The sequence below is a fragment of the Salminus brasiliensis genome, chromosome 12, assembly GCF_030463535.1.
Source record: "Salminus brasiliensis chromosome 12, fSalBra1.hap2, whole genome shotgun sequence".
Lineage (NCBI taxonomy): Eukaryota > Metazoa > Chordata > Actinopteri > Characiformes > Bryconidae > Salminus > Salminus brasiliensis.
Genome location: NC_132889.1, coordinates 33,064,750 through 33,079,368, shown reverse-complemented (window position 1 = coordinate 33,079,368; position 14,619 = coordinate 33,064,750). Strand labels below are relative to the sequence as shown.

The 14,619-nt window shown below is 42.4% G+C and overlaps 1 protein-coding gene across 2 annotated transcripts in view; it reads left to right on the top strand.

Annotated features, from left to right (window-relative positions):
- The window catches only part of asic2 (acid-sensing (proton-gated) ion channel 2), a 623,897-nt gene that overhangs the window by 547,399 nt on the left and 61,879 nt on the right, over nucleotides 1–14,619 (top strand). For both annotated transcript variants that reach the window (XM_072693188.1, XM_072693186.1), the window contains one exon: nucleotides 698–848. In XM_072693188.1, coding sequence (XP_072549289.1) covers nucleotides 698–848 — 151 coding nt within the window. The remainder of the gene's footprint in view (nucleotides 1–697; nucleotides 849–14,619) is intronic.

Below are 14,619 nucleotides of genomic sequence, written 5' to 3'. Positions count from 1 at the left end.
AACACATGCACTCATATTGGAGCATCAAGTCGAGCTCAGTCAAGATGTTACACTGAAAGGAAGACAGCAAGTGCATTCTCCCTACACTCCCTGGTCCACATCCTTCCATCTACAGGCTATTGCCAGGCCAGGTTCAACGACAAACCACATCCTCTGTGAACTCACTGAACTTGAAATGAAAGAGTAAGTGAGACAGAACAAGAACGCGCGAGTTTGAATTAGAGAGAGAGACCGAAGGCAGAAGGAGGATATGGTGGTGTGTTTCTTCTTATGCTCCATTACTCTCTAATAGGATGGATTTGTCTCTGGTCGGGCCGCGGTGTGAAGTCTAGGGTTGATAAACGAATGAGAGTGCACCCAGTCTTAGCTCCCTATCTGTCTGCTAAAGTCCATCTGAAACCAGAGCCGCAGAGGTCAGTCCGATGGACAGTCTGTATCTGATGGACCGTTCCTTGGAAGGGGGACCCAGGGATGAGCTAGATTTGCTGAGCTCTGTGCAATCCATTTGAAGCTCTTTGCAAAATCTGTCTCAGACTGACTTGTTACCAGAAGTAGTTATTAAGGATAAAGGCCCTTTAGACCTAAACTTAAACCCCCTACTAATCAGGCTTTCTGCCTGTGGTTACATCCTGTAAAGCCCACCCACACTTCACCAAATACAGAACTCTCTCTTAAAGCCTCTCTCTTGTGTCTGCAGGTGTTTACGCGGTACGGGAAGTGTTATATGTTCAACGCTGCTGAAGAGGGGAAGACTCTGCGAACCACAATGAAGGGAGGAACTGGCAACGGCCTAGAGATCATGTTGGACATTCAGCAGGACGAGTACCTGCCCGTGTGGGGAGAGACAGGTAGATACAAACACACACTACACAAGTACACAGCAACCAAACACAGTAGGAGGAAATGTACACCAATGGCCCAAAGCATTATGACCACCTGTCCATTATGCTGGTGCTCCTACAGATGCCACCTAAACAGCTTGCTCTACAAACGTATTGGAGATGTCCTGTGGTATCTGGCACAAAGACATTACAGCAGATCCTCCAAGTGTGTTTTCACACATGGACCATATCAGAGTCTGCCGTGGACGAACTTAGATCCCTCTAAAAGGCTCAAAAAATGAACCAAACTGAGACCACCTCCAGAGCAAGTCTCAGTTCGGTTTATTGGTGGTTCGTTTTGTAGTCTACTTGATTAGTGCCTTGGAACTCATATCCTTCTAAAAGGCTCCAAAGAGTAACCGAACTGAGACCACCTCCAGAGAAGGTCTCAGTTTGGTTCATTGGTGGTTCATTTTGTAGTCTGCTTGATTTGTCTTGAAATTGAAATCCCTCTAAAAGGCCCCAAAAATGTACCGAACTGCGACCACCTCCAGAGAAGGTCTCAGTTTGGTTCATTGGTGGTTCATTTTGTAGTCCACTTGATGTGTGCATTGCGAAAACCAAGCAGTCCGGGCCACTTTGCATTAGTTTCACCCATAGAACCTTAAGGCTTGTCGTAACCAGCTATAATTCTCACACAATAAAAAGAACTTCTGCTCATGGAATTGTGAGGTCTCAGGAAGAGACTGCGGCACTTTTGGATATCGGCAATGTTGGCTCTCTGCAACACACAAACAGAAAGAAGTTTCATTTTTTAAGAAAATGAGACTAAGTTATGGTTTCTTTTGCATGTGTAAACATGTCAGATGAACTTAGATCCCTCTGAAAGACTCCAAAAACTAACCGAACTTAGACCTCTTCCAGAGAAGGTCTCAGTTTGGTTCAATGGTGGTTCGTTTCATAGTCCTCTTGATGTGTGCATTGCGAAAACCAAGCAGTCCAGGGCCACTTTTTGTTAGTTTCACCCATAGAATCTCAAGGCTTGTCATAACCAGCTACAATTCTGTAGAAAGAATAAAAAGAACTTAAGAAAAACGTCTGCCTTATGTAATTGTGAGGTCTCCGGAAGAGACTGCAGCACTTTTGGAGATCTGGTAAGAAGACCACATTGAATGTCGGCTCTCTGCAACACACAAAAATGAAGACTTTTTATTTTTCAAGAATATGAGTCATAAGTACATGAATACACATGACAAAATCAGAGCAAGTGGTAAGTCCACTGAAATTAAAGCCACACAGCCTTTGAGGAACTAGAACAGTGGTCCTTGAGGGGAGAAGTGTTGATCTAATGAGCAATAAAAAACAAGGTAACAAGGTAAGGTCTGAGTTCTTAATGAGTTGCGGTGTGAACAAAAAGTGGTCTGAGATCTCACTAGCACTAAACAGGACCAGACAAAGATCTCCTCCATCAATTTCATTTCAATCGTGAACACAAAAAGCACAGAGGTCATTTGCAACTGGAACTATGTGTGAAAACACCCAAAGTCAGGGGTGGGCAAGTCCGGTCCTGGAGGGCTGGATTCCTGCACAGTTTTGTGCTTTTCCTGCTCAAACAGACCTGATTTAACTCACCTGTTAGTTACCTGCTTCAGTAGATCTGTTAGAGCAGGGAAATCAGCAAACTGTGCTGGACTCCGGCCCCCATTACCCACTCCTACTTTCTGAAAGTTCTGAAAGTTGTGAGCTATGGCCGCCTCAGATTAGAGCTGTGTATCCAACCATCCAACCAAACGAAAACAGGACTCGACTTTTGACGATTCCCTGTATATCTGGATGCCTTTACTTTCACTTTCGCTTTTATTGTCTAGCCTCCATTTTCGAATGAGGATGAAAGTTATTGTTATATTTGATTCTGTGTTTGTTTACCAAATATATAAATATATATATTATTCAACAGTACTTAAACTTCTTTATGGATAATCTGTAGGTCTGTTTCTGAGATATTCTGAAGTTTTCTTGCAAAGCATGTCAATTTTGGCACCCAAAAAATGTTTCATTAATATGCATGCACAACTATGCATTAATTTTGTTTTTAATAAGCTTTTATTGCCAGGGGCGCCACATTGGGGGCAGCGTTTCTAAGATTCTAAGGGCCTGTGACTGACAGGGGTCCAAAAATTTATTTATTGAGTATTTTGGCAGAATTGGTAGAGTGTTTTTAATCATTTAAAGATCCAGTCTAATCACACCCACTCTCAGACTGGTATGCGTATAGGCTACCTAATCCTTATAACTTCAGGCCTCTTCGTTCCGCACAGGCTGGCCACAGTGTAAAGCATTCCCGCTGTTAGCGTTGTCCTTCACACTCCCACAGGCTCCTTATTAAAGCAGTCAGTAGCTCTGTCAAATGTTTTCAGTGTGACGCCTTTCTTCTGGGACCGTTAAAGAGAGTAAAGAGTACCTCATTACTTCGCTAAGATCACTTTACTGCTCCAGCAGTTTTCCTCGGGGATCACCTTGTCCCTTTGATATGGACCAGCATGGCTAGACCCCAGTGTGGAGATGTTGCAGGACGGCCAATTTGAAGAAACTACTTTAGACTTTAGAATTCAGTGAAATTCTTACAGAAATACTTTTCAAAGTAATGAACAACTACAAGAATAGGTTGATGTTGCTAAACTATTTGGACAAAAGTATTGGGACATCTGCTAATTTATTGTTTATTCCAAAATCCAAGAGTTTATCCTGCTTTTGTTTGAGTCTCTACTGTGCAGGGAAAGTTTTCCACAAGATTTTGAAAAACATTGCTGTGAGGATCTGATTATGTTCAACAACAGCGTTAGTGACATCAGGATGTTGGATGATCATGATCACACCAATTCACCCCTGTCTTCCAGCTTGGTTCTGCTGGATTTTCTTTTGAGGGAGGAGACAACAACAGGGTTTGAGGTTAATGGTTTGTCAGTTCCATGCTGAACTCCCCACCTCATCCCAAAAAAACAAATACTGTATGGAGAACCATTTTTCCAGAAAACACAAATCCACTGCTCCACAGCTCAATGCTGGGGGGCTTCATATGCCTCTAGCCCATGGCTGGCATTAGGCATGGTGCCAATAGGTTCATGGTGATCTGATCTACTCTGCAGAGAGTCCTATTGTATTGGCAGTACTTCTCTACAGGGACTGAACATTCTTCTGTATGTACATTGGCACATCTGGGTCAGCAATGGGTGCAACATAGCTGAATGCATTCAATGCATTGGGTGTCCCCAAACATTTGGACATGTATTGTATAACAATGGACAAAATTATTCTAGATAGATAAAAACAGCATTATCAGCTGTAGATGGCAGTTTGCTATCAGTAAACTAGGTTAGACAACAATGTCAGTAAGTTAAGTAATCTCTCTGTGCATTCTGGCTAACATTTCTGGTTTAGTCATACAGTTAGCATGATGCTAATAAGTGTGCATAATTTTCCATTACTTGACTTTTTGCCAAGCTGCTGCTTTAACACTGTAGGAATTAAAATACTAAGCTGTGTGTGGTTTAACAGCAAGGCTAAAGCTGAGAGTGAATCCAGGCTTTATCGGAGTTTTAGCTGCTCGCAGCACTGCCGACAAATCCTGAAGATTAAGCCACCTCAGACTAGCGGCAGCCAGAGAGAAGCTGCACAGGCAGCCAGTTGGGCCTCAAATAACCCTGGGACTGTTTTTAGTGCAGGAACACAAGTAAATAAGCAGTACTTCCTTATTTCATCTCCACTTCTCTTCACTTCTCTTCTAATTTATTTTTCTCCTCTCTTCTCTTCTCTTCTCTTCTCTTCTCTTCTCTTCTCTTCTCATTTCTTCTCTTCTCTTCTCTTCTCCTTTATTTTCTTCTCTTCTCCTCTATTCTCCTCTCTTCTCTTCTCCTTTATTCTTTTCTCTTTTCTTCTCTTCTCTTCTCTTCTCTTCTTTTCTTTTCTCTTCTCCTCTATTCTCCTCTATTTTCTTCTCTTCTCCTCTCTTCTCCTCTTCTCTCTTCTCCTCTCGTCTCTTCTTCTCTCTTCTCCTCTCTTCTCTTCTTCTCTCTTCTCCTCTCGTCTCTTCTTCTCTCTTCTCCTCTCTTCTCTTCTCCTTTATTCTCTTCTCTTCTCCTCTATTCTCCTCTCGTCTCTTCTTCTCTCTCCTCCTCTCTTCTCTTCTCCTTTATTCTCCTTTATTCTCTTCTCTTCTCCTCTATTCTCCTCTCTTCTCTTCTCCTCTCTTCTCTTCTCTTCTCCTCTATTCTCTTCTCTTCTCCTCTATTCTCCTCTATTCTCTTCTCTTCTTCTCTCTTCTCCTCTCTACTCTTCTCTTCTCCTCTCTTCTCTTCTCTTCTCCTTTATTCTCCTTTATTCTATTCTCTTCTCCTCTATTCTATTCTCTTCTCCTCTATTCTCTTCTCTTCTCCTCTCTTTTCCTCTATTCTCTTCTCCTCTCTTCTCTTCTTCTCTCTTCTCCTCTCGTCTCTTCTTCTCTCTTCTCCTCTCTTCTCTTCTCCTTTATTCTCCTTTATTCTCTTCTCCTCTATTCTCCTATCTTCTCTTCTCTTCTCCTCTATTCTCTTCTCTTCTCTTCTCCTCTATTCTCCTCTATTCTCTTCTTTTCTCTTCTCTTCTCTTCTCCTCTCTTCTCTTCTCCTCTCTTCTCTACTCTTCTCCTCTCTTCTCTACTCTTCTCCTCTATTCTCCTCTATTCTCCTCTATTCTCTTCTTTTCTCTTCTCTTCTCTTCTCTTCTCTTCTCTTCTCCTCTCTTCTCTTCTCCTCTCTTCTCTACTCTTCTCCTCTCTTCTCTTCTCTACTCTTCTCTTCTCCTCTCTTCTCTTCTCTTCTCTTCTCTTCTCTTCTCTTCTCTACTCTTCTCTTCTCCTCTCTTCTCTTCTCTTCTTTTCTCTCCTCTCTCTTCTCTTCTCTTCTCTTCTCTTTTCTTCTCCTCTATTCTTTTCTGTTCTGCCTGCTGTGTCTTTGTGTCTTCTCTTCTCTTGAAATTTCATCGTCTCTACTCCACATTTCTCCTTTCTTCTCTTCTCTTTTTGGTCTTCTATTCTCATTTTTCTTATCCATTTTCTCTTTTTCTGCTCTTCTCTTCTCATTTCTCTTTCTCTTATTTTCTCTTCTATTTGCTTGTCCTCATTTCTCTTTTTTCTTTTTTCTCTTTTTTTCTCATTGTTCTTGTCTCTAGTCTTCTCTCTTCTTTTCTCTTCTCCTCTCTACTCTTCTCTTCTCCTCTCTTCTCTTCTCCTTTATTCTCCTTTATTCTCCCTTATTCTATTCTCTTCTCCTCTATTCTATTCTCCTCTCCTCTATTCTCTTCTCTTCTCCTCTCTTTTCCTCTATTCTCTTCTCCTCTCTTCTCTTCTTCTCTCTTCTCCTCTCATCTCTTCTTCTCTCTTCTCCTCTCTTCTCTTCTCCTTTATTCTCCTTTATTCTCTTCTCCTCTCTTCTCCTCTCTTCTCTTCTCTTCTCTTCTCTTCTCTTCTCCTCTCCTCTATTCTCTTCTCTTCTCTTCTCCTTTATTCTCCTCTATTCTCCTCTATTTCTCTTCTCTTCTCCTCTCTTCTCCTCTTCTCTCTTCTCTTCTCCTCTCTTCTCTACTCTTCTCCTCTCTTCTCTTCTCTACTCTACTCTTCTCTTCTCCTCTATTCTCCTCTCTTCTCTTCTCTACTCTACTCTTCTCTTCTCCTCTATTCTCCTCTATTCTCTTCTTTTCTCTTCTCTTCTCTTCTCTTCTCCTCTCTTCTCTACTCTTCTCCTCTCTTCTCTTCTCTTCTCTACTCTTCTCCTCTCTTCTCTTCTCTACTCTTCTCTTCTCCTCTATTCTCCTCTATTCTCTTCTTTTCTCCTCTCTTCTCTTCTCTTCTCTTCTTTTCTCTCCTCTCTCTTCTCTCATTTCTCATTTCTCTTTCTCTTATTTTCTCTTCTATTTGCTTGTCCTCATTTCTCTTTTTTCTTTTTTCTCTTTTTTTCTCATTGTTCTTGTCTCTAGTCTTCTCTCCTCTTCTCTTTTCTCCTCTTTTCTCATCCATTCTCTTATGTTCTGTTTTCTTATTTTCACTTCTCCTATATTCTTTTCTTTTCTTATACCTTATACCTTCCTTCACCTTTTCTCTTTCTTTCATTTCTTTTCTCGTTTTCTTTTCTCTTCTCTTCTGCTTTCTTTGTTTCTCCTTCTTTTTTAAGCCACATCCTGAGAGAATGACTGTATTAAATGGGTGTTAGATCAGCTCTTATCTTGCCTTTTGCTGCTGGTCCAGGATAGTTTCTATAGACCAGATCCTGACAAAGCTATGTGGGATTGATCTCCAATCAAGATTTGGACTTTCTTTTTCACCTCCTACTTCTAAATTAATTAGTGCTGGTCCAGGACCAGTTTCCATTGCCTGTGTCCTGACATGCAAAACAGCATATCGGTGACGATCATGGAGCAGTATTAGATTATTAGAGTTGTTCTATTCTGAAAGGTACGGGGAGTGTAGCTCAGCCTATTATCTACACAAAGCACCTGGTCATCCTCCACCACCCCTCGCTTCCCACCATATCTCTGCCTAAAACAGATTCTTATTTTTGAGGAGATAGAGAGTAAGAGAGAGAGAGAGTAAGAGAGAGATGGGAGAGAGAGAGAGAGAGAGAGAGAGAGAGAGAGAGAGAGAGAGAGAGAGCAGAGTGCAGTACAAGCTGAGAAAATAGCAAATTGGAACGTGAGTGGCAAAGAGCAAGTGTGTGCATGCATATGCATCATTTTCAGTGCGTTATTCCAAAAGCTTTGACGGACGGCTGAGCAGGGGTCAGTCATTTTAGTGGAGAGGATGAAGAGCTTGTGAGGAATGTATTCCATTTTTCTGATATATAACTTTTTTTGCTAAATGTTCAGGAGGAGGTTTTGCATATTATTCAGCCAGCTATTCTGGGGCTGTTATGAAAGATGATTGATGAAGCAGCAGTTGGTTTGGAAAGATGAATGTAAAGCATCACATGTGTGTTAATATGTGCAGGGAACAGAGGAGCAGCGGGAACACAGCGCTTACTGTCATTATCCATCATCTTATCTCTGGAAAATAAAACACAGGATATTTACTCCTCTTCTCTTCTCTTCTCTTCTCTTCTCTTCTCTTCTCTTCTCTTCTACTCTCCTGTCTTCTCTTCTCCTTCTCTTCTCTTCTCATTCTCTTCTCTTTTCCTCTCTTCTCCTTCTCTTCTCTTCTCATTCTCTTCTCTTTTCCTCTCTTCTCCTTCTCTTCTCTTCTCATTCTCTTCTCTTTTCCTCTCTTTTCCTTCTCTTCTCTTCTCTCCCCTTCTCTCCTCTTCTCTTCTCTTCTCCTTCTCTTCTCTTTTCCTTTCTTTTCCTCTCTTTTCTTTTCTTTTCCTTCTCTTCTCTTCTCTCCTCTTCTCTTCTCTTCTCTCCTCTTCTTTACTCTTCTCTTTTCCTCTCTTTTCCTTCTTTTCTCTTCTCTCCACTTCTCTTCTCTTCTCTTCTTTACTGTTCTCTTCTCTTTTCCTCTCTTCTCTTCTCTTTTCCTCTTTTCCTCTTTTCCTCTTTTTTCCTTCTCTTCTCTTTTCTCCTCTTCTTTACTCTTCTCTACTCTTCTCTTCTCTTCTCATCTCTTCTCTTCTTTACTCTTCTCTACTTTTTTCTTCTCCTCTCCTCTCTTCTCCTCTCTTCTCTTCTCTTCTCCTCTTTTCTCTTCTCTTCTCTTCTCTTCTCTTCTCCTCTCCTCTCCTCTCTTCTCCTCTCTTCTCTTCTCTTCTCCTCTTTTCTCTTCTCTTCTCTTCTCCTCTTTTCTCTTCTCTTCTCGTCTCCTCTCCTCTCTTCTCTTCTCCTCTCTTCTCTACTCCTTTCTTCTCCTTATTCTTCTCCTCTTCTCTTCTCCTTCTCTCCTCTTCTCTCTTCTCATTTCATTTCATTTCATTTCTTCTCTTCTCTTCTCCTCTCTTCTCCTCTAATCTAATCCTCTCAACTCTTCTTGTTTTCTCTCATCTTTTCCATTCTCACCATCTTTCCTGTTTACTTCTCTCTCTTCTCATCTCATCTTTTGTTGTCTTTCTCTTCGCTTTTCTTCGCACTTCTTCTTTCTTGTTTTCTCTTCTCTTCTTCAGCTCAACAGATCGACTGCAGTGGTTTACTCTAACTGTGTAAAGAAAACACTCAGATACACTGAGTTTTACTCCTGATGCATTTCTTTTCCAAGCTGTGAGAACTGTTTTGTGTTGTCTCTATCAGCTAAACCACTTTTCTAGCTGAGAAACAAAATCACTTCATCCTCTCCCTCCTCAGACATGGACAATGTTATACACATATTGTATCCATTAACACACAAAACTTCTTTGTACACTCAAACCCACAATTCACTCAATCAATAGAGAGCTTCAAAACACATGTTTCAGCTCATCAAACTGCTGTGGGTTGAGCACGATGACTCCTGTTCCTTTCAACATGGCTTATTGACTGTGTTTGTGTCCATGTGAGTGTCCGTGCATTTGATTATTATGAGTGTGGTGTGGTTTTTTTGTCTGGAAGCTTAAAGAGCAGACTTTCTTTAATGATGTTGTTTTTTTCTGTACTATGAAAACTTTGTTAAAATACTGCAAAATCAGCTGCAAGTCGACCCATTTTGAAGCTAATAATAAATAGTCACCTTGCCACCTTAAGAGTAACATGCTGGACTGACAGTGAAGTACATTGTAGAGGCCTTAGCTTGTAAGTGCAGTACACAATAAGTTCATAATGTGAGTTTTTTTTTTTTACTTTTAGCAAATACATTAAAATGCTAATTCATAATTCACACAGTAACCCAAGGATTTCAGTTGTATTCATGCTTGCGTTGTACGAGACCTTTTTCCAACCCGAAACTTGATGCAGTCCTCTGCAGTGTGGAAACTTTCACCTTATCTTGCTTGCAATTGTAAATAGAAAACACAAAATCAATCGAACAAACTCTGAAAAGTAGAGGGAAATATAAAGTTTTGAAGGAAGAACCTTCTATAGACTGTATCTTCAACAGCTGTTTTGCTGAGCTGCTACAACTGGGACTGAGTTTATCAGAAAAGAGCAGATATCAGAACCCTGCTGCAGGTCACAGAGTTAATGCATTCATTTCTGCAGACTTCGATTTAGAGAATTTGTAGTTTGTGTGTGAGTGTGTGTGAGTGTGTGTAGGTGAAGCGTGAAGGCTACAAATAAGGCAGGCTTCAGATGTGTGCCTGTGTGTTCAGAAGCCAGAGCTGGAGAGAGCTTCTGACGCTCCGCGAGTCCAAATTCCTTAGAGTTCCGCTTCTGAAGTTTCACTCTGTTCCTGTTCACCTGTTACACGAACACACCCGAGATGAAGAGTGAGCGAGGATGAAAGGGAGCGAGGACTTCTGCCTTTGTTTCCTCTCTCACACTGCTCTGCATTTCCACATTCCGTCCTTAAAGAATTTCTCGGTCAGTTAATGCAGCTTCACGCTAAGATAAGCTGCTATAATAGACCTTCTTCAAATATTTTTAAATATCAAATATTTGCTGTGTTAAATTCTCTGTCTTTTGTAGAGCATATCTGTTGATTCAGGGCTGAGGTCCTCCAAAAGTAGATGCATGCTCAGCAGAAAGAACGCATGGAATTAAATCAGTCGGGATTAAAAGTGCAAGTAAGGAAGAGAAACAGAGGGAGAAAGAAAGGGAAACAATGGCACTTGGTTTATTAAAAATCCTTCATTTAACCTCCCTGATCGACCATCATGACCAAGCTAGTCAACCATCATAACCAGTATGACCAAGCTAGTCAACCATCATGACCAGCACGACCTAGCTAATCAGCCAGCGTGACCAGCATGACCAAGCTAGTCAACCATCATGACCAGCACGACCTAGCTAATCAGCCAGCGTGACCAGCATGACCAAACTAGTCAACCTTCATGACCAGCACGACCAAGCTAGTCAGCCAGTATAACCAGCACGACCAAGCTAGTCAACCATCATGACCAGCATGACCAAGCTAGTTAGCCAGTATAACCAGCACAACCAAGCTAGTCAACCATCATGACCAGCATGACCAAGCTAGTCAACCATCATGACTAGCATAACCAAGCTAGTCAACCTTCATGACCTGCATGACCAAGCTAGTCAGTCAGTATAACCAGCATGACCAAGCTAGTCAGTCAGTATAACCAGCATGACCAAGCTAGTCAACCATCATGACCAGAATGACCAAGCTAGTCAACCATCATGACCAGCATGACCAAGCTAGTCAGCCAGCGTGACCAGCATGACCAAGCTATTTAGCCAGCATGACCAGCATGACCAAGCTGGTCAACAATCATGATCAGCATGACCAATCTAGCCTACCAGCATGACCAAGCTAGTCACCCCTAATGACCAGCATGACTATTCAATTCAATAGCTATTCAATAGCTATTCAAGCTATTCAGCATATGGTATGTTTTGGCCTGGATGACCAGCTTTTAAACCATTTTGACCATGAAAGCCCAGTTCAGACCATCGGAAACTAGCTGCCAGCAGAAGCTGGCCTTGACCTGACCTTCAGCAGGGCTTTTACTGAGGTTATGCTCATGACTTGAGAGTTGGTGTCAAAAAGAGCTGGTTCTCAGGCATCTGGGAGTTGAGAGTTCATGCCAAAATGTTGGAAGGGCTGGACTCCACACATCAAAATGTAAATAACAACTGCCAGATTTCAATGAGGTCAGAAAGCCATGTACAAGGTCTTTGCAGGACAGACCTGATCTGTTCTCACAATAATAATTATTTGGAATAAATAATCATATACAACAAAACCATACATTGAAAATACATACAGGCATATTGTATGTATAACCCACCTGAGTGTGTGTGGGTAAGTGTGTGTGTGGGTAGGTGGGTTAGCCTCTGTGATGCAGCCTGATGTAGCTCATGACACAGCTTTGACAAATATGTAAGGTGGCAGTTTCCCAGAAAAGGAAGCGATGACATCACTGAGGGCACTGAGTGTAGCTGAGGGCAAGAGAATGCTGAAATGTCAGAGAGATAGGGGGGAAAGGAGAGAGAGAAAGGGAAGCAAGGGAGATGGCGGGATAATGCAGGGGCTGCTGGCGAGGGTGTTCATGTCAGACTGAGTTGGGTGGCTAGACACACAGGGGATAAACAACCCCCCCTAAAGCTGGCAGGTCACTTCAAACACAAAATGAAGCTAAAGCTGTACATCCTGTCCTAAACGTAGCCCCAAAAAACTCCTTCTGACCATTAGCACCGCTAAAGCCCTGCTCAGTCCTACTCACCTTGTTAGTTCTGAGACCTCCCCCTGACTGTGATTGGTCCTAATTACCACATTGTTTGTTCTGAGACCTCCCCCTGACTGTGATTGGTCCTAATTACCACATTGTTTGTTCTGAGACCTCCCCCCGACTGTGATTGGTCCTAATCACTGCATCATTGTTCTGAGACCTCCCCCGAGTGTGATTGGTCCTAATCACTGCACCATTGTTCTGAGACCACCCCATGATCTGTGACTGATCCTATTCATCACCTTGTTTGTTCTAAGATCTCCCCCTGACTGTGATTGGTTCTAATTAGTGTTGTTAGTTCTGAGACCTCCCCCTGACTGTGATTGGTCCTAATTGGTGTTGTTAGTTCTGAGACCTCCCCCTGAGTGTAACTGATCCTAATCATCACCTTGTTAGTTGTGAGACCTCCCCCTGACTGTCCCTGACTTGGTCCTAATCACTGCATCATTGTTCTGAAATCTCCCCCTGACTGTAATTACCACATTGTTCATTTTAAGACCCCACCCCTCCGACTACAATTGGTCATAATTAGTGTCACTGGTTTAAAAACATCCCCCTGTCTGTAATTGGTCCTAATCACAGCATCATTGTTCTGAGACCTCCTGACTGTGATTGGTCCTAATTACCACATTGTTTGTTCTGAGACCTCCTCCTGACTGTGATTGGTTCTAATTACTGCATCATTGTTCTAAGACCTCCTCCTGACTGTGATTGGTCCTAATTGCTGCATTGTTTGTTCAGAGAATTCCCTTGACTAGTATTGAACCGAAACACTGCATTATTACTTTGACACCTCACCCTGACTGTGATTGGTCCTAAACATTTCATCATTGTTCTGAGACCTCCCTCTGACTTTGATTGGTCCAAATCGTTAGTTGGTCCTAATTAACACATTGTTTGTACCCCCTTGACTGCAATTTGCCCTATTTACTGCACTGGTTGTTCTGAGATTGTGATTGTGATTGGTCCTACGTACGCCTTGTTTGTTCTAAGACTGAGAACTACCCCTTTCATTTATTGTAAGACCCCACTGACTGTGAGTGTTACTAAGCACTGTGTCATTTGTTCTGAGACCTCCCCCTGACTGTGATTGGTCCTAATCACTGCATGATTTGTTCTGAGACTTTCCCTGACTGCCCCAAATCATCACATCATTTGTCCTGAGACCTCCCCTCCAACTGTGATCGGTCCTAATTATTTAAGGGAAGCAGTTTTAAATGCTCGCTGGTGGAGTTCCATTACTTGGTAGCTTCATTAGTAGCTCCAGTTCAGGCTAATGCCTGGCCCGCGCTACAGGATAATCAGGCTGATGTCAAGGACGATTTGCTCCTCCTAACAATCTCAAAACGTATTGATTGTAGGGTGATTGTAAATGACGATCATCCCAGATTATCCTGTAGTGTGTGGTGTGTATAATCCAACCTTTAGTCCTCTGATCTGCCCTCAGTTCAGTCGGGACCACCCTGATCGTGAACCGTAAATATGAAACATGTTTAATATTCACGATTCAGTATCCTGTCGTAAACTCAACAAGGGTCCTGTAAATTACAGAAAATGGTTCTTTAGCCCCATAAAAGATTATAGTTAGCCATCGAGCCAAAAATGGCATTACAAAATTACATTACGGGAAAGTTTTACACTGACAGGCACAAACTATTACACTGCACTGAACCCCACCCACACTGGCTATACCACTGCCTCAGTATACTTATGATGCACTACTCATATGTCAGTGGTTCCTTATTTATTATTTATCATTTTACTATGCTTTGTTCTATATATGCAAAATACTAATACAGATTTATTAACAAAGATAACAAGAAGGGGGCAAGTGAGGCAAAATGCAGCAAACAGTGACCAACAGTGAGACACAAAAACTCAAACCTGACAAACGAAATGGCGAACAGCACAAAACCCAGGACTGGGAGGAGTTGGGAGCTGAGCAGGCACCAAAAGGGAGAATGACAGGAGAGGAACCAAATGGGGGCTAGATCTAAACCCTACAAGCAGCGCCCTGGGCGATGGGGGCAACGCTCAATGACAAAACTGGGGAACCAGCCGGCAAGGCCGACCAAACCTGGAACTGCAGCGTGCCGCTGAGAGCGTAGGTCGCCTTGCTGGAGCATGGGTACCTTGAGCATCCAGACAGGAACAAGCGAGCCTCGCTTGATATGTGATTAGCCGGGAGACCGACTCCTGAATATGGTTGAATCCTGAGCCGTCCGAAGCACACCTGAAACCAACGCGGAACCTGTCCTGGAGTCTCCAGTACGTACAATTCGAATGGCGGTGTCGAGGCTCCTTAAATATCCCCCAATCCCAGGTGAAACACATGAACCAAATGAACATGAATCGACACACTGAATCAAACACATGGACTTATTTAGGCCTGTGGGCAGCGGCTCGAAATCGTGTTTGTCTCGTTTGTACAGAAGTCCCCGTAGTTACTGAGTAATACACCTTTGTGTGTAATAAGCCTTGTAAGTAAGTTTTATGGGGTTGACCACACATGTTATGTGTAA